The 26,007-nt window shown below is 50.5% G+C and overlaps 1 protein-coding gene across 3 annotated transcripts in view; it reads left to right on the top strand.

Annotated features, from left to right (window-relative positions):
* CCNI (cyclin I) overlaps positions 1-22,308 on the top strand; it is a 51,862-nt gene extending 29,554 nt beyond the window's left edge. For all 3 annotated transcript variants that reach the window (XM_044429466.1, XM_044429464.1, XM_044429465.1), the window contains 5 exons: positions 11,902-12,036; positions 17,820-17,894; positions 18,632-18,772; positions 19,692-19,922; positions 20,624-22,308. In XM_044429466.1, the coding sequence (XP_044285401.1) occupies positions 11,902-12,036; positions 17,820-17,894; positions 18,632-18,772; positions 19,692-19,922; positions 20,624-21,070 (1,029 nt within the window). In that variant the 3' untranslated portion in view covers positions 21,071-22,308. The remainder of the gene's footprint in view (positions 1-11,901; positions 12,037-17,819; positions 17,895-18,631; positions 18,773-19,691; positions 19,923-20,623) is intronic.
* Positions 22,309-26,007: the final 3,699 nt, after the last annotated feature.

Here is a 26,007-nt window from a genome sequence, read left to right as displayed (position 1 = left end):
CTGTGTACAGGATGTGTTCTTCTCAGCTGTGTTGTGAAACTACAAGGAGCTGTGTCATTTCCAAGGCAGCGTGTGCACGTTTTCCTCTTTCATCACTGTTTTGGAACTTGCTCGGAATTGCTGAAGCTGCAACGTGAGCAACTTCAGCGATTTTAAGGGCACTTCCGGCCCTTCTGCAATTCCCTTGGCGAAATCTGGCCCCTTTGAAGCTGCTGAGAGCCTCCCTTTCTCAGCTCGAGGGTGTAGCATGCGCTTGCTTGTGTTGAATCTCTCACTTGATCTGCCTTCCACAGAGGGCTGTGCAAGCTGCCCGCCCTTACTCGCATTCCACTGTGTGGGGCAGCAGCCGAGGCCTAGGAGATGGAGGGAGCGCCTCTTGTTCTAGCTGGCTCTCCTGTGTGGTTGCCTCATGGTGAGTGCAGCTCACCAGGAGCAAGAAAATGTGTGTTTTTTATGAGCCTGCAATACTGTTGTTATGTGTTGGCAAGTCATCTCTGATGGATTGATTGATTGATTGATTAATTATACTCGTATTTGTGCCCCCCTTTTCTTTCAAAGAACTCAAAGTGGCTTACATCACTCTCCTGCCCTCAGTCTTATCCCCACAATAACAACCCTGTGAGGTAGGCTGGGCTGAGAGTTCGTGGCCGGCCCAAAGTGGGGACTAGAACCCAGGTCGCCTGTGTCCCAGCCTCGCCTTTTTAACCGCTGAACTACACTCGCTCTCTTACGGGGATCCTGTGAAGGAGCTTTCCAAAATGCCCCGCTCAGCTCTTGCGAGCTTATTGAAGTCCATCCAGCTCGTATTTGGCCTTCCCTTTCATCGTCTGCCTTCGACTTCCCTTTCATGATGGTCTTCTCCAGGGAGTCTTGCCTTCTCGTGAAGTGTCCAAAGAAGGGCAGCCTCAGTTTTGCCATAGCTTTTTCTTCAACAATGACCAGAGAATCAGTTGAGTGGGTAGGGAACCAACCAGCTGCATTCCACGTAGCGGGCGCTGACGGATCGGGGCCTGCACCGGCCACATGCATGTGATACCCCACTCCATCTCAGCACTGGGGAGGGTCAGGCCTGTATGCGGAAGGCGCTTTGTGTATCATCATCCCGGCACCGATCAGTGGGGTGTGCAGAGCCCCATTGGGTGTGCAGAGCCCAAAACAGCGCAAACAGTGTTTGCACTGTTTTTGGCCTTGTGCTGTTTTCCCACTGAAATCATGCTCCGATCAGCCCACCATGCTGGGTGGGCTACTGGAAGCCCCGTTGTGCTGGAGGAGAAAACCCATGAGGTTAACCCTCCTTGCACGCATCCTTCCCCAGCACAGTCACACAGCCGTCAGACCCCCAAGCATGCAAGGAGACTCTCTGGCGTGTGCCCGTGACCTTTGGCAGGCTCTGGGCAAAGCCTTAGAGGGCTTGTGTGCAGCCCGAGGGCTCTGGCCACCCTGTGGGATGGACGGCCCTCTTGGCTGTGTGGAGCATATTCTGTGCTTCTTGTTTTGATATCCTGGTGATCCAGGTTCTCTTGCAAGAAAAGCTGGACCGTGAATCTTCCAGAGAGCTGTGGTTATTGGTGGGTATATAAATGCAATTCTTCATTCAGTATTATTAAGAATTGTATACATTAAGCTGATAACGAAGTAATCATGTTTTAATTTGGCTGCTAGTCTGATTCTGCAATGTCTTCTACTTTATCTGCTTTGTTTTGGTCCTCCTTGGAAGAAACTAAGAATGATTCAGGGTAGGTTGGTTCCCTACCAATCAAAGGATTTTTAAAATCCTCCTTTCTGATTTAGGAGATTTAAGTTAGCATAACCTACACATTTTCAAAGATATGTTTACAGCTGTAAGAACTAGAAACTTTTAAAAAATGGAAGCACCGATTCTCGGGAAACCGAACTCTGTATCCATTACCACATTCTGTGATTCTTTAGTGTTCCTAAGGAGTTGCAGCGTCTGCGAGGTCCTGTTCGTAGGGAAAAAGCGAAGTTATGCTGTTGTTATGAGCTGCCTCCAGAGCATGGTCAACAGAAATGCTGAACGCTGCATAGTGCTATAGTTTGGCACAGCACACAGTAGGGTCGGGGAGAACGGGGGACTTTTCACCCATATGCTGTCCTGGCAGCCTTTTGCCCCCATTCAGCTACCTGTGTCAGCGTTGGCCTGACCTGATGAAAGCCAGAACGGGTTTTTCTCTGTTAGTGCATTTAGAATGTAAAAATGGTTTTTCCAAGCAATGGCTTCTTGCCTGTGATGCTATATTTTTTCAAGCTAATCCTTTAAGCAGCTTGCAAACCATTTACGGCCCCTGCGGACTGCCCAAACAGGGTTGTTTTTCTGCTTGTCCTGATAACCTTGCACAGGGGTTGGGAGAATTCTGCCATTCCGCACGCAAGCAGTGCCTCCTCACCTGGCTGTCCGCTGCGCACCTTTCCGTCACGTCTGTGGTGTGTATGGCTATACATGATTCCATTCACTGACCTTTGTGTCCAGTGAAGGATCCTGAAATGGGTACCCTTCCTTTTTCCCCGAGTGAAAATTAGGAGGTTGCACACTTGAATGGAAAAACAGGATTAACTTCTTTGTTTTCCTAAAAGAGAGCAAAGTCTACATGCTTACGTGAACTCGGGGCACTTTCCTCTAGAAAAGACGGGCATGATCACCCGGGGCTTTGTTTTGTTCTTCTTTTGCTAGGTAACAGCAAACAAAGGTCAAGTTCAGAAAATGCATGGTCTGTGCTGCTCTTTTCCAGACGGATTAGTTGGGGGCCGGTGTGTGCACAACTCCTGTAGTTCGCATACAATGCAGTCTTCTCCGGTTGCCAGATTTTTCTGCCTCTCCAAACTACATGAGAATTGTAGGCCTCGGGATTCCTCAGCAACCAGCCAGAAGGGTTAGGGCTTTGTGATTTTCCTTTCCGCATTGCCCCAGTCTGCTGGAAAATTCTTCCTCTTAAGTTCTCAGGCAGGGCTGAAGACAACACGTGTTCTTCCAGATGCTCTTGGATCCCAGCCACAGACTGGGAGGAAAAGACTGCTTCTTTTCACCCCCCCCCCAAAAAAGAATTACTAAGAGACTGCCCCCAGTAAGTTTGAACTCCTTGACTGCCCCACCTCCACCATCCAATCTGTCCAGCTTTCAAGGAGTTTTAGAGCCTCCTTTCAAGGGAACCCTCAATAAAAACTTGTGAAAATCATAAAAATACAAGTGGCAGCTTCGTACCTATGCATTGGTGTATAGGAAAGAGCAATTTAGCAGGCAATTCCCTTTTAAAACAATGCAGCCAAATGTTTAAAAAGGAGTTTATGGGGCAGGGAGGAAAAAGGAAGGACCAGTGTCACACATGTGTAGGTATATATGGAACAAAAATTCCAAATACAAGCACAGTCTTGGCTTTCCGATCGCATGCAGAGTCTGATACAGAGGGATGCTTTGAGAGGGAGAGAGAAAGGGAGCACCTGGGCCTCAGGTGAGTGGCTGCTTAGTTGACACACGCGGAATGGCCCACCTCCTCCTTTCATAGGGCTCTTGACTTCAGCACAAGCTGGTCCTGAGCAGGGACTGGCCCTTCCTTCATTCACATATGCAGTTCCCTTTGTTTCTGACGTCCGTGGTCTAGCCAGCAAGTCAGAGAAAGGATTTACTGCCTGGGCCCACCATTCTTAAGTGCCAGAACTTCCATTTCTTTCTGAACAAAGGGCTGTGCAAAAGGACTGAGGTTTAGACTGCATGCTGAGAGAAAGGGCTGAGACACGCCTATTGTGACATCCCGGCATGGTGGCAGCTTGCCAGATGTGCTGGGAAGGCCTTTTCCGTGGCATGAGAAAGACGGGGTTGACGGAAGCCGCGGGGGCTCCAGCCAGCGTAGCCAAGGGTGAAGGAGAAGGGACGCTGCAGTTCAGCAGCATCTGGAGGGCCACATCTGGCTTTGTCCTGCTAGAAAGTGAATTCCGGAACACAGGTGTGCCTTAAGGTTCTTCCAGACAGACAGATTTATGGCGTGTCCAGTGTTGGGTGCATCTCGTTTCCATAAGCTGTATGGGAATTGGAGGCTCAGCACTGATTGTCATTGTGTTTACTGCTAATCCAAGTGGCAGGATAGGGCCCAGCAGAACCCATGTGGGCGACACCCCCCTCTTGGGCATCCTTTTTCCCCACAAAAACAGGTTGAGGAAAGCTCTTTTCTTAGTGCGACCGAAGTGGCAAGCCAGGGACTGATAGCTGTAACTTTTCTCGCTTGTGCGGGGGCCGTTTCCCCCTTTCCCGGCTAGTGGGTTCTCATCGGCCACGCAGGACTTCACTCGAGATGTGTGATGAAAGCCGTGCCAGCATCACAAATAGGGGCACGATTTCTTGGAAGCTGCCTGCATGCTTCCATGCTCACCTGCCTCTGGCCTGGCTGGCTGTCAGTCCCTGGGACAGGGCGTACCGACCAGCGTTCACCGACACAAACTCTGAGACTGTGCGGGCATTGTTACCTTGTGATTTGCGGTGGTGTACAGTTGCCGGCACACCCTGTTCCATGCACTCCTTTTGGATCAGGACCCAAGCTGAGTATTGGTGTGTGCGCGTGTGAGCACCCACACGTGGGGCAGGGGGTTAGATAATCGCTCCTGCTGCTGTTGCTGCTTGATACTCCTGAGCCTCGATCGGTGTGCTGGGCTATGCAGTGAATACAGTCCCCGGTCCCAGGGGCTCTCGATGGTGGACTCCGTGGAGCAGCGCGACTCATTCCGCTTGCCCAGAGGAGCTTTGGGTCCGCATTTCTCAAAAAGGTGCCTCTGCATGCAGGTTGGAAAGCCACTTTAAATGGAGAGGTATTTTGAAAACAAAGGGGCAACCTTCCCTAACTTCGTGGCCTCCAGATGTGTTGGACTACAACTCCCATGGTTCTGGCTGGAGGATGCTGGACGTCATAGTCCATCACATCCAGAGGGCACCATGTTGGGGAAGACTGGTCTGGGATGTGGCAGGAGGGGGCCCCTACTGTAGCAAGAAGAGGGAAATTTCATGTACACCTGAGTGGCTCTTGGCGGCCCATCTGGCACAAGGTGTGTGAGTGTGAAAAAGAGCAGAAGGGGGACGGCGTGCCCATGTGTATCTGTGTGGAAGCTTTCCTCCCCCGCACACCACAGCTTCTCTCTCAGCAGCTTGTTCTTGTGCATTGGACTCCCCAGCCTTTTGGGGTTGGTTGGCACAGATGGAATTTCTAGAGTGCCACAGGTGTTCTCACAGATGGCTTGCCTGTGCTGGCTTGTTCGTTCACTAAAATTCACGACCGATCACAAAGCACCCATTTCCCAGAAGCTGCACTGGTGGGGCTGAAAGAAAAATGCTATGTCCAAGAACCTAAGGTGTGATGAGCTCCCAAACGCAAAGCCACTCTTAAGAACCCAAAGAATGATCACAGAGGGAGGCAGCAGTTCGCTTGCAATATTCCCGCCTCCCAAGTGGAAAACCTTGAGAATTTAAAAACCAGGAGGGCAGGAGGGCTGGTAGGCATGCAAAAAGGCATCCATGGAGATAACTTTGTGGTGTAGAGTGTGGTGTAGTGGTGAAGAGACTGGGACTCAAGACGATCTGGGTTCGAGTCCCCGCTCAGCCATGGAGCCAACTGGGTGACTTTGGGGCAGTCACAGACTCTCAGCCCAACCTTCCTCACAGGGTTGTTGCTGTGGGGATAAGATGGAGGAGGAGAGATGATGTAAGCTGCCTTGAACCCTTTGAGGAAAAAGGCAGGATAGAAATCAGAAAATAAATAAATAAAACTGGGACCTCAACACCGAGCAATTGTAGGAGCAGGGAGTGTTGAAGACAGTGCTCCTTAAAACAGGGATGCCCAATCCTTTCTTTCCTAAAATGGATTAATGCCCACACTGGAGCGCTCCTCTTGCTCTCTTCTTCTTCTCAAGCTTTTGTCCGGCTCTGGGATTGCAACAACGTTAGCTCTGGACACCCTTGGCTGGCATCTCACTGCTCCAGTACGCAGTCTGGTTCCTCAAGTTTCAGGAATCACCTGAGGGGAGGTAGTTCTTTGCAGTGCCAGGCAGCTGAATGTAAATATTCCAGAAGGCCAGCTCTTGGCGTCCAGGCAGAACAGAGCATTATTAACAGCCATTGCTGCATTTCGGCCTGGAATTCTGCTTCTCCCCCAGGGACACCTCGCTTCAGGGTGTGTGGCAGGGTGGGTCCATGGGGTAAGCTTTCTGAAAACATAAATTTTCCATTCCGCTCATGGCCAAAGCCATGCATTTTGACTCCTTCCTGTGCAAGGCTTCGGGGTCTCCGTAGTTCAGTGACAGTATCTTTATTTAAAGCAAAAATAGGTCCTGACATGTCTAATGTATACTGAGACAGTGTGGGGTGAACAGTAGGATCAGAGGCAGCCTTTTCTCTGAGTCAGAGTTCTGGCAGGGCAGCTGCGCTCCCATACCATGTGGCCCCATTCCCTTCAGTCTGGCCAGATGCTGAACCCTGGCCAGCAAGTCCATGCTGGGCGGTTATTCCCATGGGGTCCAAACTCCCACAGGGAGCACATGTAGAGGGTCCTGGCCTCCCCATGGGTTTCTCTTTCCCACCCACTCCTTGGATGCCTTCCCAAATTCCCATTTTCTCCCTCCCACTCACACACATGTTCCTTCTTGAATGTCCTGCTTGAATGGTGGACTTTCTCTTAGAGTCCTGGCCAGGTAAGCGTGCACTGGGACCTGTTATGCAATCCTGCCGATGGGACATTGCAGAGGGGATTCTTCCATTGGGTCACCAGAAGTCCGAGAAGACTTGACGGCACAGAGCCATCTCCATTTGATCATTCTGGTTATGCCAGCTTTTCAGTGTGGATCTGAAAAACAGCATGTGCAATATACTGGCGCAGCTGTCCTGGAACAGCTTTGATTCAGCAAGGTTGCCACATCACACACCTTCCGATTGTGTCCTGTGCCTGGTAGGCTGAAGCACATGCTTTGCAGGAAGACCATTCCACACGTTGACTGCACACGCCTGTGTTGCTCTGTGCGTGTGAACTGTCCCACTCAACGTTTATCGGCTGGCTCCTTGAGTGTGCAGAACACGTTGGTTGTCTTTTGAGCAGGGCTGTAAGACTGGTCAGTGGTGGAACAGCTTCGGATGGGAAGGTCCCATGTTGTAGTGCGTGAAGCTGACCACCACTCCTGGTGGGAATCCCAGAGACCTTGAAGACTGGAAACTCAGGGAGAGGGAGAGGCCCTTGAGGTTCTCTCAGGCTCACCGCCTGCAGTTCCCAGGCCAACTAGGAGAGCAGTGATGTTTTGGAAGAGATGGAAGGGGTCCAAGAAGGGAAGAAGGGGGAGTTGTTGCCATGCCTGGTCCCTGACCTCACGATGAGGCATTGGGAGAGACGAGCTGTCCAGCTGGAGGGCTTGTGTAGGTCTCTCCAGATGGGAGGCGCCCTGAGAGTGGAGCTCCCAATGTTACTAAAGGGAAAGAATTTGGGGAGGAGTTCCCAGTTTGGGTTCAACACACTTTACATGAGCAGAGGCTTATCTTGCAGCTTTCTAGAGGGCTTTTAGGGTTGCTTTATCTTGTAGCTGCAAAGTGTCCATAAAGAACTGCATTGCAAAGGGACTGGACCTGAAGGGCAAGAAGGAAAGGGTCGAGCTGGCCACGCAGATTCAATCTTGAGAATCCCCAGGCTGCCTGCCTGAAATTCTGGAGAACTGCTGCCAGTCAGTGTTGACAATTTAGGGCTAGATGGATTCATTTTCTGATTCAGTATATATCAGCTACCAACATTCCTGATATTTTCCCTAAAAACTGAGGCTACCTGGTGCAGAGATGAGATTTGCAACTGGGGTTTCCTGCTTTGTTTGGGTTGATGCTCTGCCTTAGTTCTTCTACACACGGGGAACTGTATCACAGGGGTTTTGTGGAGAGCCTGAGCCTTTGTTTAGTACAGGGATGGAAAGCAGAGCTGCCCGTTTCAGTGGGGAAACTCGCTGAGCATTTGGGAGAGATGGCTAAGTGGTTCTGAGGACTGTGCTTTGGGTTGGGAAGGTGGGGGCAGGGTCTGTATATTTAATTAAATACCAGCCTTTGCTTAAGGACACGCCAGAGGTTTATGGGTTAACATTGCTGTGGCAAATCTCACTGGTTTTCCATTGGAACATAATGAACTGTAGATGGCCCAAAACCAAGCCAGTTGCTGCTGAATCCCTCTAGGAGCCAAAAGACATAACCAGTTGTTTAAAACTTTGTAAAAGTCAAAAAACCATCATATGTTTAGTTAAGTTGAGGCAAAACCAGGACATCTGGTCCCTCTCTAGCTACCTACTTCTTGTTCTGAAAAGGAACTTGTATTTTATCTTGACACAAAACAGGCATTGGTATTATTATTAGTCATTGTTTGGTGTACAAACAATAAAGACTTTGAGATCTTGGGTTATGAAGGGCACAATCCTGTGATTGTTAGGCAGAAAAGGTTCAACTCTGAGGATGTTTCAGCCAGCTGCACGGTTGCACCCTAAAGTAACATATACCGTGCTGTGGAACTCATTGAATAAAGGCAAATATTCTCGGTACCGGTGCTGTTTTTAGGCAATATTTTAATGTAATGTGAAGCGCCAGGAAATATATACTATTTATCAGTCTGTAGTGACTGGCGAATATTTGTAATCAATCTTGCCTTTGGATAAAACTGGAAAAGTTAACATTCCTGTTTTCTTTTTCATTTTTTCTTGACAAAAGGCTTTCTGTATTTCTGCATACTTCAATGCCAAGCCAATTTGGTCCAAAATGGTTTGGTTGATTATTAGCATAATGTCCATAGTGCTTTTCAGTGAGGTTACTTTTCATATTTTCTGTCTCAGTGTCTACTGTATCTGGCTTGCTTGCCTGTTTGCTGCTCATTGGACAGGATTCTGGGATGTTTAACTAGGGAATCACACCATGCCCTGGGGCTCTAGCCAGGCCTGCAGTCCTCCATGTCTGTCCTGGAACATTCCCGCTATTTTCCTGCGGCTTGTAGGACCAGTTTAGGACCAGTTGGGATGGGAATTGGCCCACCATCACCAATAATTTTTTCTAGTGTTCTTCCTGTGAGTTCTTCTGGTTCAGCAGCTAAGACCAGACCATCACATAAAATACCAGCAGTCTTTGGGGAACTCCAAAATAGGGGGCAAAGACTCCAAATACTTAAAGAATAAAGACTAAAGAGGGGGAACCCCACTGAAGACCGAGAATGTTCCCTGGGCATGGAATGCTGATTCCCTATTGGAGACCAAAAATGGAAAACCATTTTTTGAGCATTGAACAGGACAGGAAATGGAAAACCACCCAGTGGAATGAAGTGCCTTGGATCCTGGACAACAGCACAGCCCACTGCGACTGTGTTGCAGATCCCACTTTGAGAAATGTGATCAGCTTCCTCTGAAGACAGCTTGGAAACCATTCAGTGTGTGTCTCCTTTCCCTCTCTGTCGTCCTCCCCGGGTAGAAAGCTGGAAAGCAAGATAACATGGCCCTACGTCAGCTAACATGCATCTTCCACTTAGAAATTTAGACCCCTGATATTCTAAGGCTTTAATGGACAAGGAAGTCATTGATGACGTATATACTATCATTCCTGCTCATCTCTGGAGCAAAACCTTTGTCCTGTAGTCACAGGACTTACTAACAGTATTGGGTGTTTTACAGTTCCAACCTTGATTAAGGAAGCCATCATAGTGCTTTCTGCGGTGGGTAGGGATTAGGAATTCCCCATTTGGAGTTCCCCTCCACAGTTGTTGATCTGTCTGCAGCCTCCAAGGGGGAACTCCACCATAGCCCCGGCCTCTGGTGTGCTCTCTTGTGGACCATAGTTTCGCTCTCTTCCAAAAATCCAGGAGGAGTGATAAAGGCAATTTTGCCTCCTGTTCCTCCACCCCCAAATTACAACACACCCAGCTAGTTGGCCTCTGAGTCTGTGTAGCTCAGAAGTCCATGGCATGCTGGCTTCTGTTTATCCCACCCACTGGGACAGCAGCTTCTGTCTTCATGAGCTGCTCCAGCCTTGGAAAGCATCTGCTTCAGTTCTTTTGATGCTAGATTCCCCCTCCTGAGGTTATGGAAGTGTCTTCGGAAGGGGATCCAAAACATTCTATGGTCTCTGGGATGCTGCCCAACAACCATAGGAGTGTAGTAACCTAGAGTACTCTTACTGGAGCAGCTTCATTGAAGAACCTGGCTTTCTTTCCATGTGGCATCGTCCTAAAGCGTAAGAGGTGGGTGGTGGTCCTTAGGAACATCCGTAGAACAGTTGTCTTTCAGGCACAGTAAATATATCGTTTTTATACTGTGATTATTTCGGTGAATGGGATGGCATAGAAGCTTCCTAAATAAATAAATATGGGATGGCATAGAAGCTTCCTAAATAAATAAATAAATTCATTCATTCATTCATTCATTCAGAGGAGAACAAACACACGGTTCAGTTCTTTCCGAAGCCACAAAACCAAGTTTTGGAAATTGACCTGAGAAGAAAATGTTGATGCATCAGGTTGGAGGGACTTGTTGGAAATGAGAGGTGAAGATGAAGAGATACCTGGTTTAGTGGAGGCGACAGGTTATTGGAACACTTTCCAAAGGGCATCTTGTACTAGGACAAGGAGTTCTTAAGAATTGTGCCAAGGAATTGCTTTAGTTGCAATAAAGCTGTTTCTTCAAAGAAAAGCCCAACCATATAAATTACCCGCAGCTTATTGTCGTTTCTGTGGGACACCTGAAGTTAGTCCAAACCCTAATGGTTGTTTTTAGTTTCTGCAGCCAAATCTCTTCGGAGCCCAACTCGAAAGAGAAGTTCTCCAGTTACCCCAGATAAATGGCAATAATGGAAGCTTTTGTGTGAAAATGATATGAGTCAGAGGTCATGGCCTAGGCATCAGATGAGATCCATGGAAAAGTGGATTGACCGGATGGGGCCTTATCCAGTACTCCGTGGTTTTGCAGAAATACCGTTCCTTTAGAAAGCAAGCTGCCCTGTGCATTTGGTTAGACTGAATGTGTCTGTCTTAAGTGGACTTATTCAAAAGCAAATGTTTTTCTATTTCAGTTGAACCATCATCGAATATTTTTGGAAAGTGCTGTATAAATAAACTGAGCACCATTTGAGGGTGCTCAAGAGGGAAGGCGCTCTCTCTGTAAAGGCCTCCCTTCTCACTGTGGCATGCCCTGCACAGGGAAATCCAGCTAGCATCTCCACTGTGTACACTTAGATGCCATGTGAAGACCCAGAGTTGGACTAGAAGCTGGGAAATGCAGGAAGCTGTGGAGCTCACTGGGCAGCTTTGGGCCAGTCATGGAGTCTCGGCCTCACCTAATTCACAGGGTTGTTGTGATGATAAAATGAAGAGGAAGAGAAACTGTTTAAGCTACTTTGTGTTCCTTGCAAGAGGAAGAAAAGCAGAATATAAATGTAGTGATGGTCATGATGGTGGTGGTGGTGGTGTTCTTCCAGTGGGGACTAAATCTGTATGCTATCACTCTGATTATCAATTTTATTGCTGTCTCTTTAATGCTTCAATTTTTTAAAAATCTGGCATTATTTTGATACTTATATTGTAATAATGTTGTCCTTGCTTTCACTTCCCCAGGGCATTTGCCACTTTTTTGTCCAACAAATAAAAAAATAGATGTTTGAAGTAGCGCTTTGGCTACTTTGAGAGTTTGTGCACCAGCCCCCCCCCCCCCCAATCTAGTGGCCTCCCCGTGTGTTGGATCAAAGCTCCCAGCAGCTGGCTGGAGCTGGTGAGAGTTGCAGTCCGACGCTTCTGGAGAGCAATGGATTAGGAAAGACTGCTGCACTGGTGGTGTTTTTCCTCTTGGATGTGCTCGAAGCTTTCTGGCATTCTCACCGGGCCTTTGTGTTTGTTTTCTCTTTCACGTTTTCCTCGGCAGGATGCAGGCATCTCTCCAGCCCAGCGAGATGAAGTGATCCAGTGGCTGGCCAAGCTCAAGTGCCAATTCCGCCTTTACCCAGAAACACTTGCCCTGGCTGTCAGTCTCTTGGACAGGTTTTTAGCTGCCGTGAAGGTAAATATTTGACCTTGGGGATCTGGCGAAGGACTTCCAGGCCCCACCCCGCCGCTTCACAAGTTCTGCTTTTGCCTGTTGCCTGCCTCTTTTCGCCCAGGCTCAGCTTTCTGCTGCCCACATGAACCCCCCACCACCCCGTCCGCTGTGTAGGAAATGGAGCAGCTGCCCAGCATCTTCATGGGCAGATGTACCTTTTGCATGCAGCTGAGATGCATGCATGCAAGCAAGCCAGGTTCAGGAGCAGGGCTCCCCAGCAGGGTCCCCATGGGGGCTGCGGTTCCCCAGGGCATGTCCAGCGGCACCCACAAAGCTAGTCACACCTCCTCCTTCAAAACATTACTAATTGCCGCCCTGGGACGAAGGCGAGGGCAGCGTTCTCCCCTTCGGCCTCCCTGTTTCCTCCTCCTGCCAGCCTTCCTTTCTCCGCCCCTTTCCCTGCTGCTCCTCCCCAGCCTCGCACTCTTGCTCCCTTCTTCCCCTCGGCCTTGCTGTTCTCTGTCGTGGTCTCTGTGCATCACACCTCTGTGCATCACACTGGGAACAATTCCTCTAACTGAGCCTAGCATGTTTGGTGGAACCCTGCCGCCCCTCCCCCTTACATAAATAGCGGGGCTCCTGCCATTTTCTCAGCTTGCTTTTGACCACTGTTTATAGTGCCTCGGGACCTCTAGCTAAACGATTATCTCAGCCTTTTCCTCAAACACCTTTCTCATACTTCTTACTGCCTTCGTGATCTTCACATCACCCCTTTTTCCAGTCTTTTCATTTGCATTCACTACCTTTTTTTTTCAACCCCCTTCCTCTCCCATCATCTCCCTCACAAAAAACCCCCCTACTGTCTTCTTTCTCATATCCTTACACCTTGTCTCTCTTTCTCCTTCCCATGGCTCCCAAACTGGGGTTTCGCAAGTGTGCCAAATGGGGTGTCAAGATGCCTTCAGGCGATGGCAGCTCTTTATGCCTCTGCCGCTTGGCGAAGGAACCTCGTGTGGACAAGCGCCACACTGCCAAGCCCTCACCAGGCAGGCCCCTGAAAGAGGGCTGGTCGCCTCAGGATGGAGGTGTGGAAGCGTGCTCTGGGCACCATGAAAGACAGCCCTGGCGGCAAGGGTGAACACCCCTTGCCTTCAAAAGAGGCTGCCAAAGGCACCCATGAACTGGCGCTACAGGCAATTCAAAGCCGTCCTCGGCTGCTTCGAAACTGTTGTCTGCTTTTGATGGACCTAAGAAGCATAGAAGAGGAAACACCTCAAGTCCGAGGGCCATAAGCAGGCTAGAAAGGCTTGAAACCCTAAGCAACACTGATCTGCTTTTCCCCAGTCCAGCCTCTAGACTTGCTCTTTTGTTCCATTCTGCCCCTCGGCCTTGCTGTTTTCTGGCCCCTCCAAGACTCTGGCCTCACCATGGCCCTCCCCTCCATCATCCTCTTTGTTCACTTTGACATGCCAGGCCCCAGCACAACTGTTCTGTGACCAGCCACATCCTTCAGGGGGGCAGTTCATGGTGGGACCTGGTATTACTAGCACTCTATACGACTCTGGTGCGCCCGCAACTGGAGTATTGTGCTCAGTTTTGGGCCCCTCATTACAGAAAGGATATAGCCAGGTTAGAGTCAGTGCAGCGTAGGGCCACAAAGTTGGTGGCCGGTTTGCAGGGGATGCCGTATGAGGCGAGACTGAGGGAACTGGGTCTCTTCAGCCTGGAAAAGAGGAGACTCAGAGGGGATATATTGGCGACATACAGGTATGTGAGGGGGTGTCACACGGAGGTGGGTAGAGACCTGTTCTCCCCTGCAGAGGAGGGCAGGACATGCTCCAGCGGAGCCAAACTCAGGGAACTGAGGTACAATTTGGATGCCAGGAGGTACTTCCTAACAGTTAGGATTCCTAGGGTATGGAATGGGCTTCCACGGGAGGTGGTTGAAGCCCATTGGTGAGGGTGTTCAAGGATAGGCTGGGCATCCACATGGTAAGCATGTCATGAGCAAAGCTGGGAGGAGCTGGGGGGTCAGACTAAATGGCCCAGGAGACCCATTCTGACTCGCTCTGCTTCTATGTTTCTATATAGTTCTCAAACTACCAGCTGTGCTCACAGCTCCAAAAAGGTCTTTTCTAGCTAACAGTCACCACCAGCAGCAAATTAGAAATAAAATTAATAATTATAAATGAATGAGAAACAGCAGCAGAGAGCAGTGCGAGTTGGAGATGTGTTGTGGTTTCGGGTTCTAGTTTCCACTGCTTAGCTACGAAACTCGTGGGGAGACATTAGCTGGTCATGGACTCTCGGCCAAACCCACCTCACAGGGTTCTTGGGGATAAAATTCAGAGGAAAGGCGGCATTTAAATGTAAGGAACAATTATCTGGGCAGTGCATCCTCACGTGGATGTATGGAGAGCCTACAGGCAGGACGAGATGAGCCCAGAGGTCCGTCTTGATGCTCTTCATCACTATTTGAAGGACCAGGTTCTTTTTGGCTCCCGTCGTCGTCTGTACTATTCTCTCAGCCTCATAAACCTCACTTTGAGAAAGACCAGATTAATGTGAGGCACATCCAAGGATTTTATTAATGCCGCTTTGGTTTTTATCCCTAAACGTAAATTTTATTTGCCTGGTGATACTCCATTTTGGTCCAGTGGGGTGTAATGGAACGTCCTCGCCCTGTATGACCAAGAAAAGGAGGCGATCGTCTTGGTTAGGGTGCTGCAGTGACTCGGGTACCTGGTTTCCATCTTCAGTCATGGATGGCATTTGCTTTCAAAGAAATGAGTTCCGCCCAGGGAAACACAGTGCCTGCTTCTTTAACAGCCTGTTATGTTCTTGCTGAGTGTCCCCTGCTGACCTTCCTTGAACGTTGAAGAAAGTGTAATTTGTGCATTGCACTGCCAGGGTAAATAAACCTTGCTGGCTGCCATCTGAGGCTGCTGGCTCTGCCTCCGTTCCTGGGAGGAAGCGCATTAAACATGGTGGGACTTACCTTGGAGAAAACGTGTGCATGGGATTATATCCTTAATGGACCTTTAGCATTTGCCCAGGAGCAGGAAACAACTCCTAAACCAGACAGAGAACTAGGATCTGCCATCCATGGGCGGATGTACCCTCTGCCTGGGTTCTGGAGATTCCCTTTCTGCTGAGGACACCTGAAGTCAGCTCCTGCTTGCTGACGGTCAGGTCCCCTTTCTGCTGCAGACACTTGCACAGCCCGACTCTCTGTGCGGCATTTTCAGGGGTCTGCTGTGAAAAGGAGGGGGAATGGATGGCCACACCCCCCGTGCAGTTCCTTGAGCTTCAGTCTGGATCAAACCCAGCACCTCTCAGATCAACTTTAAGCGTCTGAAAGCAAGCAACTTGTAGACAAGCATGAAGAGCTACTCAAAGGGAAGGTTGGAGTATCACCTACCTACTAACCAAATGCCCAGCCTCGTGACAGTTGTGGGGAGGGTTGCAGAGATGGGGCCTTGTGCTGGAGACCTCCAGAGCTCCTACTTGCTGATGGTCAGGTCACCAGCATTTCACAAGGCAGGCCCTAACCCCCTGCTTTCACCACCACTGTGCAGACCTGACCCTGTGGCCTGCAGGGTCTAGCATACAGGTATACTGCACCTGAACCTGGACGCTCCATCTAGTGGTCAGTTTTTTTTTTTCAGTTTCATTCTTTGAGAAAATTCCTGCCATCTTCCCAAAAGTTTTCCCAAGGTATCACATTCCCAAAGAAAATGATCATTTCCTTGACTGCTTTCTCTACACCATGCATAATGTCGTACACCTCTGTTATGTCTCTCCTGATTTGTTTTTTGTTTTTTGTTTTTTCCTAAGCTAACGGATCCCTGAGGTTGTAACCTTTCCTAACGAGAGCTTTTCCAGCCCCCCGCACCCCCGGTCATTTTAGTTGCCCTCTTCCACCCTTTTTCCAACTCTGTTGGAAATACCCTGTTCCAGGTGTGGTCACCAGAACAGTACAGGGTGTTCTAAGTGTGGATGCACCATCGTTTTCTATAAGCAGACCTTGCTAGAAGAGATGCATTCTCTCTTTCCTGCCTCAGACCCATTCATAAATTAATCGAGCTCTATTATGTCTCTCCTCCGTTTATCCCCTCCCACATTTATTTATTTAATACATTTTCCATCTCTTCATTATAAAACCGTAATCCCAGAGCCAGCCAACGCCAGAGCCAGCCAATAAAAAAACCCCTGCATTGTCTCCAAAAAATGCCACAGATGAGAGCAAACTTGCGTCCTGTGCCAGCCAGCACAGAAAGCCAGTCCATAAACCTCTTCAAAAAACAAGGTTTTTAATAGAAATGCAAAGCTCTTGAAATTCCTTCACCCTGAAACCTGTCTTGATCCTCTTTTCCATGAACCCTACTGCACTGTCCTGGGTTGTACCATCTGGCAGGCATTAATTTCTGCTCTGTTTCAGGCTCCCCCCCCCCTCCCGGCTCTGATTCCGGAACCTTGGTGCAGCCATTTCCCCCTAGTTATTCTCCAAAGGATCTTAGCAGTGTGGGTAGGAAGGCAGCAGCATCACTATCCACCTTTGGGGTGGGCTGCTCTTTCCCGCTTAGCCTCCACTCCGAAGCTCCTTCCTGTATTCCTGCAGCGCTTAATGTGTGGGTGGCCTTCCTTTCCCCTCCTCTCACAAGAGAAGGCGCTGGTGCTCTTCCTTTGCATGCAGGAGGGGCCACGTCGAGACCCCACCTTCTTTGGTGAAAGGATCTTGAAGAACGGGGCCAGGGAAGGCTGCTAACAGATGGAAGCCCTGCAAAACCGCTGCCCGTCTAGGCCCTTCGAATGCAGCGGCTTCTCTTTCGTTCTTTCTCTTCTCTTTTTGTTCTTCCCTTGCCTCCTCTTCCCTTCTTTGTACTGTATCTGTGCTGCTAAATATTAGGAAAAATCCCTAAGTAGGTTCCATATAGCTACTCAGATCACGATTAGGCTCACCTTTAAAATACAGCGTTAAAAATCATACAGTTGCAATCATTGTTATATATAATACAGAGCAGTGCAGAAGCAGTGAAGTGGAACAGTGCGGATAACTTAATTATGGGCCAGGGAAAACCTGGGTGAGCAGGTGCGTTTTCAGGAACCGTTTGAAAAATGCCCAATTCTGTGCACATTTGTGACTCTTCCTCCTCCTCTTCCTCCTCCTCCTCCCTTGGCTTTTGAACAGGTCAAGGGAATGTGTTGGCCTTCTGGATGTTGGACTACAACTCCCATCAGCCCTCACCATTGAACATGTTGACTAGGACCTGTGGGAGTTGAGGTCACAGCTTCCCCGCCCCAGCTGGAGAAGGTTGGGTGAGGACACGGCTGGGGGGAGTTAGTGGCCAGGCCCCCGGATGTCACCCAGGACCGCCCATCTCTCCCCGTCCCATTTGAGCACGGGGCACTTGCCGCAGTCTCTGCCAGGTGCCAGAGGCCAGGGGAGCCTCAGTCCAGTGGTTTTGCATCAAGCTGCTGGTTTTCCTCAGTTAACCTTTCTTGCCTGGAATGAGCCACTCTGGCCCTGGCGATTTTCCTGTGGATTCCAGGCGTCTCTTCCAAATCGCTCTCTCTGTCTCACACACACGCACACTGCACAGACACTGCTGTGGCTTCCTGTAAGCAGCTGGGAAGAGAAGAGCACCGCTGACCCACTGGCCGTGCAGGCAGATGGAGATCGGAGTTGCACCTCCACACTTCCGGAGGTCTTCCAGCTGGAGGCGGCCGAGCTGGGCAGCTGCTTTCGCGAGGGTGTCCCTGGGTTGCGCTTCCTCCCGTAATTCCTCTTTTCCGCCTCGCAGGCCCGTCCAAAGTACTTGAACTGCATTGCCATCAGCTGCTTCTTCCTCGCTGCAAAGACGATTGAGGAAGATGAGGTAAGTGTTGTGCCCCAAGCGTGGGGCGGGGGGAGGTTCCTCAGGCACGGCAGCCACACTCGGCTCTCGCAGAGTTCCAGTGTGGCTCCCCGGGGTTCCCGTTGGCCACTTCTTCTTCAGCACCACCACCTTGCCACTGACCACAAAGCATTCAGTGGTGTCCCCGCCTTCGTGGTGCTTTTCCCCATTCTGAGCAGCTGGCGTGGTGCTCCTAAGCCGAGTTTTTAAAAAGATGCTCGGTCCCACTCCAGCTGTGCTGGCTGGGACACGCCAGGCGGTGCAGGCCTTTTCCCGTCGAGGCATGCATAGGGGTCCCGTAAAAGGATCGTGCCATTGGGCTTCCTCGTGGTGCTTGACTCCTTGCGGTGCCTGCAGTTGTCCCCTTGCTGTTTCCTTTGAGCTCCCTGGAAATAGAGCAGGACCTGGACCGTGCCAGAACGTCAGGTGATGCTCATTTGGGGCTGGCTTGTCTTCCTGTTGCTGCCGACACCTGCTTTTGGCCCAGCTAGCAAGAGAGCCCAAGCTGTGAAGAGTCACGAATCCATCCCTTGTCCACCTCTGATGCCGAGTTTCGCTTTACCCCTGACCCAGAGTCCAAGGAGGCCAGCACTGGCCCCTACAGACTACTGGTGTCACTTTAGTCCAGAATGGGGCTTCTCCTTCTCCAGCGCGCTTTTAAAATGCACGGCAAAAGCCGGCTTTGCTCACTATAGCCTTTTCTGCTTCAACTTTTGCAGAGGATTCCAGTACTGAAGGTGTTAGCCAGGGACAGCTTTTGCGGCTGCTCTCCAGCTGAAATCCGCAGAATGGAGAAGATAATTCTGGATAAATTGAACTGGGATCTTCACACTGCCACTCCACTGGATTTCCTTCATATTGTAATTGCTTTGAGTCTATGACAGCCTTGCCACAAAGGAGCGGGGTGGGGGGAGAGCAAGGGCTTTTGCCTTCAGCGGTGAGGGGAGGAATTCGGGGGTTGGACTCTGTGTGTCAGTGTGCTCAACATCAAAACTGGCTGAGAGAGTACCTGATCCCTTCATGCCATAAGCAAATGTGTTACTATCCATCCTGAGCATTCGGGGTTGAGTTAATTCAGGCCGAACATGGTTGCATCTAGCACAGCTCTTGCCATGAGCGTACAGCAGTGCTTTCCTGAAAGTAAATTCTTCAGTCCAGAATCCAGTAGCCTGAGAATCTCAGCCCATTTTTTTGCCTTCAAGGAAGGTTTCTGGTCCTTTAGAACTAGATATGAAAATGTGCAGACTGTGCCCAGTGAGAATGCACGAAGCCGGGAGATTGGGCAGCCACTTGCCGTTGCGCCGTGCTGCGTCCCTTCCCGAAACAAAGCCAAGTGTGCGGAGTTGTTTAACTGGCGTCATTTAGACAGGTTGCAGAATCCGCCTTCCTCTGCACAGAACTTTAAAAGAGGAGGTCAGCCCGGGTGGAAAGTCTCCCTGAGATGTTCTCTGTGACCCCGCCACAAGCCAGCAGCTCCTGTGTGGCTCGAAGGTGCCTTTGGAACAAGACCCCCTCTTGACACTCCCGAGCAAGGAACCCTGTGCCTTTGCGAGCGGTGTGCGTCTTGGGAATCTCTGGCAAAGATGGGCGGCGCCTCCCAAGACAGTGCTTTGGCTCCCTCCTCACTCGCAGGGCCGATAGCGAGGGGCCCCGGGCATTGTAGACCAGTCAGTCCGTCTGGAGAGTGACAGGCCCCCCGTCCCCCCATTTAGCCGTGGCTGGAAGGGCTCCCTTCTCACGACGCCCTTCTGCTGCTCTCTCCTGCTCCCTCCCGCCCAGTTCCACGCGGTCGCCTCGTCCACCCGGCCGCAGCTGCTGGCCGCCCTGCGGAAGGTGAGCCCGTCCCAGCACGTGGCCCTGCTGGGCAAGCAGCTGCTGCGGTGCCTGGCCTGCCACCAGCTGCTGCAGTTCAAGGGCTCCATGCTGGCCTTGGCCATCCTCAGCCTGGAGGTGGAAAAGCTCATCCCCGACTGGCTCTCCCTCATCATCGGGCTGCTCCAGAAGGCACAGGTAGGCCCAGGGGCGGCCCAGGGCCGTGGGTGGACGGTGCGGCTGGGGAGCGGGGCTGGGGCTGCCGGGAGAGTCTGCGGCCAGCAGGCTCGCCAGAGGGCGGCCCGTGGTCGGTGGGTCAGGAGCAAGCTCTGTTTTATGCCCACAGCCATGATGGGGCTGCCCTTTGAGCAAGCTCGAAATGCAAAACTGCGCCTGTGCAGAGGGGGAAGGCATCCCAGCACCCGGGAAAAGAATAAATCCGAGGCCTAAAAGCCTCTGGATCCCTGGTCAGAACAGGTCCTATTTAAAACAAACGAGCAGATTAGTGGGACTAACTCTGAGGCAAGTCTCCTGTAGATTTTGGATTAGTAAAGTGTAATGTAGATAATTGTGTGTGCTAAGCACTGACATTTGTGGTGAGTTACTGGTGGAGAGAGGTCATACGGAATGCTGGTCCTCCGCCAGTCGGTGCGTTGGGAGCATGAGATGCCTTAAACTGCATCTGTGCAGCTAGCCCAGTATGGGCAACACTGGTTGGCAGCGGCGCTCCAGGGATCCAGGCAGGACTTCTTCCTGCCCTTCGGAGCCAAGCAGTGACCCTGGGATGGTGGCCAGGGCAGCTCTGCAGGGCACGTCCCCTTGGCGTGAGCTGGCAGGGGATGCTCTTCCTGCGGTGATTCCCTTCTGTTTGTTCCTTCTGCTCCTTCCCCCGAATCCAGATGGACAGCTCCCAGCTCATCCACTGCCGGGAGCTCGTGGCACAGCACCTCTCCCCGCCACAGCCCAGCTCGGTGTACATCTACAGCCCCTTCAAGCACAGCCTGGCGCCCTGCCACGCAGGAGCCTTCCAGCTCCACCGCTCTTCTGCCCTAGGCCCCGAGTCCACGGACAGCAGCCCCCCGGAAGTGCCAACCCACGGCTCTGCTGCGCTCTGTCAGCGCCGGCTGGCCCCCAGCCGGTGCCGGCAAGCCACGGCCAAGCGCAAGGTGGAGGAGATGGAGGTGGATGACTTCTACGACGGGATCAAGCGGCTGTACAACGAGGAGAACGCTCCGGAGGGGGTGGCCCTGGATGGCAAGGCCTCGTCCGCCTGCAGCACCAACGTTGCCTGGCCCGGAGGAAGCGTCTCTCCCTGCCCTCCGTTGCAGCCCGTTTCCGTCATGTAGTGGCGCGTCCACAGGGTGCCGTCACGCTCACCCGCCCCAGCCTCTCGGGCCAGCAGAGTGAAGGCTGTACCTTACAGGGCTAAGCAGAAGGGAGCTCAGCTATCCTTTTAAAAGAACCCCCTCTTTCCTTGTGCGGCTAATTATAGTTCAACTATGATTTTAAGTACTTAAAAACCAAAAAAAAGTATAAAAAACCTTTTAAAAAGACCCAAAAACCAAACAAAAAAAGTAGCAAAAATTGTTTCTCTAGTGTTGTCTGTTCCACTGTTGTGTATTGTAATCCCACCCGTCGTGTCGGAGAGTTCGCACCAAGCGTGCAAAATCCTTTCCTGATTTCTAACCACATCGATTCTTATTCTGAATTTCCTTCAATTGGAGAACTCTCTTGAAATGCGTCTTTTCACCTATTTTAGATTTCGGAGCATCGAGCGCATGATTTCCTGTATTCATGCACCTGTACTGTTCCTTCCGTTTCCTTTCTTTGCCAAGGATGCAAGAGCTCCCCCACTTTCCTCTTGTTTTCCGTCATTTAGCACTTTGGTGTCCTAATGTGATTCTCTAAAGCTAGATCTGCATTTAAAATTAGCAAGTTCAAAACAAAACAAAAATAAAGGATGTGTGTGACTGTCCTACATCAAAAACTGGAGCAGTGCAATTGGACACCTGAAAGTATGTTAGGAGTGTTTGTGTTTTGGTTTGGACACTTAATCTGCAGGCAAAAAAAAAAAAAAAAGCTTTGATTTTATAGAAAATTGGAAGCATTTGCTATGGCTGCTGTTAGACTGACGAAACCAAAACATAACACTTGGTTTAATGTGATTTCACACACACGTAAGCTTTAATGAACATGTGCATCAAAAAGAAAATGTAATTAGACATTGACAAAAGGAAAATGTAATTAGACATTAGACAAAAATGTAGCGCACGTGGACAAGTGTTGGTGGTGTCTAAGCCGCAGGGCAGTTCTGCTATCCTAAGTTTCCGTGTCAACAGTCAGCACAGATTTCTCCCCGATTCTCCTTCCTCTCCACTTTTACTTTCAAGTAACTTGTTAACATGAAGCAGGGGCAAAAAAGACCTTTAAAGACCCTGCAGTTCAGTGTTAAATGCTCGGCTTCTCAGAATACTCTCTGCTTGATTTTAAAGCTCTCTTCACAGCCCCTTGGAAGGTATTGCATTCAACAGTCAGACTGAGGAAAGCCTTCTGGTAGCAATAAAAAGACAAAACTTGTCCTTCAGTTTGTGAGTCTTGCATTTGTTTCAAAGGCCTTGTCAAAAGTGTTTGTGCGCACGCGCGCGGGTTTGTGGGGCGGGTAGAGACAGAATTGTGTTCCCCCTTCTTTAGATGTTTTGGTGTCCAGTGGCCATTCCCCCTTCCCCTTTTTTAATGGAGGAGATCAGACAAGGAAATGCTCCTACTGCACAAACTATTTTGTCCACTCAGCCAAATGAATGAATCTGCCTTCAGTGCAACTCAGCCATCCTCCCATCAAACTCAGCAACTCCTCCGGGTTGCCAGCAAGATCCTTCGCAGGCTCATCACTATCATTTTTGATGTAAAGTAGTAAAAAATGCCAGGGCGTTCTAATTGGAAGGCTGGCCTTCGCGAGTCTGATGCCATGGTCAGACATTTCCTCCAGTTCATGCCATCCTAGGTCTTTTGAGAGGTCTCCTCCTGTCCCCTAAAATGGAACATTTTATATTGGAAATCCTGTTTGTTCCCTTCTTTCTCCCAGGAGCATGACCACAATCTTATCTGGGAGTAAATCCCCACTGGACTCGAGGGCCGACTTTTGTACAGACACGTGTAAGATTGTACCTTGATCAAGACATACTTGGAAGTGCCTGAGTTGCCATTAGGGGCCCTCCGAACAGCGCTGATCTCATGTCTGCTACCTCTGGCTCCCTCCCACGGCCCAGGCAATGTTCCCTTGCTCTAAAAGATTTCAGACTGGAAAATTTATTTGGACCGAGTATGGCAAACTCCATATTTTAACCACTGGTATAATGGGAAGACGCTTGCTCCTGGGGAGGAAAGCTATGGCAAATCTAGACAGCATACTAAAAAGCAGAAACATCACCCTGCCGACAAAAGTGTGTAAAGTCAAGGCTATGGTTTTCCCATTTGCAATGCATGGCTGTGAAAGTTGGACCATAAGGGAGGCTGAGCGTCGAAGACGTGAGGCCTTTGAATTGTGGTGCTGGAGGAGACAACTGCGAGTCCCTTGGACAGCAAGGCAGTCAAACCGGTCAGTCCTAGAGGAGATCAGCCCTGACTGCTCTTTAGAAGGCCAGATCCTGAAGATGGAACTCAAATACTTCGGCCACCTAATGAGAAGGAAGGACTCCCTGGAGACGAGCCTAATGCTGGGAACAATAGATGGCAAAAGAAGAAGGGGGCAGCAGAGGATGAGGTGGCTGGATGGAGTCACTGAAGCAGTTGCCGTGAGCTTGAGTGGACTCCGGGGGATGGTGGAGGACAGGAAGGCCTGGAGGAATGTTGTCCATGGGGTCGCGATGGGTCGGACACGACTTCACGACTAACAACATAATGGGAAGAAGTTCCACCATTTTTACTGCTATGGGTTCAAATGTGGGGATCTAAAGGTAATTTCATTAAAGTCATTTATTCCTGCATGACCAAAGTCCTCTTTTTGTTGGCAACTGCAGTTTAAGAAGGGAAGGTGGCAGTTGCCTAAAATACCAGCAGCTGTTTGCTAAAAAGAGCCGTCTTAAGAATCTAAGAGGAGCCTTGCTGAACCCCCCTGAAGGGCCCTCTAGTCCAGCATGTGGCTCGCTCGTGACCAACCAGGTGCCCACGGGCGGTCTGCAAGTGGCTCCTGAGTGCCACAGGACTCTCCTCTTCATGTTCCCCGCGATACCAAGAGGTCAAGAACTGGTAACCCAGAGAAATAATTGCCCCCATCGTCACTGGGGTAGTGTCTAATGAGCCTGCCTGCACAAGCCAGGCATTCACGGTGGCTTCACCGCCATGTGCCGTGGTGCTACTAGGCACCGATCTTTGAATATCCAAGCCACAAGCATGGCCTGTGTAAGGGCCGGGATGTGGGCGGCCGCTGGGACAGGCAGAATGCCGGGACCAGGTCCCGCAGCTTAGTAGGGCTGGAGGCGGGTGGCGTGGTCAGCAGTCCAGGGTCAGGGCCGAGGCAGCAGGCAGTCCAATATTATACAGGTGAGAGAGGGAGCACGGTCTAGAAACGGTCCAGGGGTCTGATGCCAGGGAAACGGTCATGTGAGGGTGGTCCAGGCAAGAGGGGGCTGGGGCAGGGCAGGAGCAACTGGAGCAAGCAAGAGCAGGCTGGAATAAGGCTGGAGCAAGCAGGAGCAGGCTGGAGCAAGGTAGGAATGAGGTTCAGACCATGGTGATGCAGAGGCCACAGCACGAGAGAGTCCTGAAGACGGGTAAAGAACAGCAGTGCCAGAAAGCCTTTTACGCTGGCCTTCAGGACCTCCAGCTGCACTGTGTGATGGCTCTTTGGCAGCTCCCTGCAAGAATCTGCAAAGCTGCTCCTGGTTCTGCAGGGACTCGCAGGGTCTCTCAGGCCCTGACCCTGGCAGCCTGTTCTGTGTCCAAACCCAGCAAGTGTGGGCTCCTGAGGGCAGAGAGCGAAACATCCAAACCATCACAACAGTGCGTAGTTTCTGAGTGGCTTGTTAGCCAGGAAAGCAATCCATTCATCTTGGCTTCAGATGACATAACAAGCTGCAGTTGTTCCTTAAATATTCACAAGCTGGCACCGGTGTGTGTTCCGCAACCCATCCTGGGTTAAGTGAGCCTAGTCACTGGTTGGGCTTCGAGGACCCAACAATCCTGTTGGGTTAATCACTGCAATGGGTTGTCGCATCATGCACGCCTAGTCAGAGACCAGGTTCGCGCTGTCCCCACAGCCCACAGTGCCTCATTGAAGCCACAGGGCTGTGACACTTGCCAGGCGGCTTTTGAATAGTTAAACCCACGACCAGAAGGCTGAGGAAGCTTCACCAAGCAACAACGCACTTCTATTGGGTTAGACCGAATGAGAAGTTGTAGTTGCCGCTTGAATATTCAAACTGGCCATCTGCAAATTTAATAGCAAGGAAGTTAATAGAGGGGAAATAGAGCTGTTACTGTAGCTGTATTAATTTAGCCCTCCTTTACTTCCTTGCCCTTAAATTGATACAAATTGAACCTCCATTTACTGCTATTAAATTGGGCATTTTTCACTGCCCACACCGTTCAGGCTTCAAAGAACCGAAAATGGGAGCAATTGAACGGATTGCCATGAGGATGGATGGGAGCGTGGACAATGAATCGTGGCTAGAAGAGCAAGCAACGGTGAGTCAGGTTGTGAGTTCCATGTGCCACACACTGGTCCGCAAGCAACCTGTTCCGTGTAGCTCATTCTCGGGGCGGCTTGATGTGATGTGTGGACACTATTGTGCTGTCCCTTGTCGGGACAGTATGTCTCTGAAGAGCTTGCAGGATGCTATTTGTGTGCCAGCTGCTGGCTTGGATGGACATTGGCCAGATCCATCCTGCATTCTTCAGCCTGTGGAACTGGGAATCTCAGCCTGCGCTACCCAAGAATGCAGAGAGTAGCCGCTCCCTTGCTGTTAAGAAGAGACAGTGCGGCTTAGAAGGGCAGGCAGCTGTGCCTGGAATGGTAGAGACGAGAAGGAACAAGCTGGAGGAAGAACAAATGGCACTCGTAATGATAGGAAGGCTGGGATCCCTGCCATATCTGGAGGTCAGTCCCAGAGCCACACGAAGCTCACGTGTTTGTGCGCCGTACTCATTTGCCCAGAATAACTTCAGTATCTGGTTGTGAGGCCAACTCAAATTAGAATCCCTGCCTTGCCCTGTTGCAGCAACACAAACCTTTATCAAATTCTGGGCGTTCCCTACAGGAGCGCCAGCAGCAGCAAGATGGCCAGGA

This window comes from Varanus komodoensis, unplaced genomic scaffold (assembly GCF_004798865.1).
Source record: "Varanus komodoensis strain SLA01 unplaced genomic scaffold, ASM479886v1 scaffold2, whole genome shotgun sequence".
In the NCBI taxonomy this organism is placed as follows: domain Eukaryota; kingdom Metazoa; phylum Chordata; class Lepidosauria; order Squamata; family Varanidae; genus Varanus; species Varanus komodoensis.
Note: the sequence above shows the minus strand (reverse complement) of the source record. Positions and strands in the feature narration are given on the sequence as shown.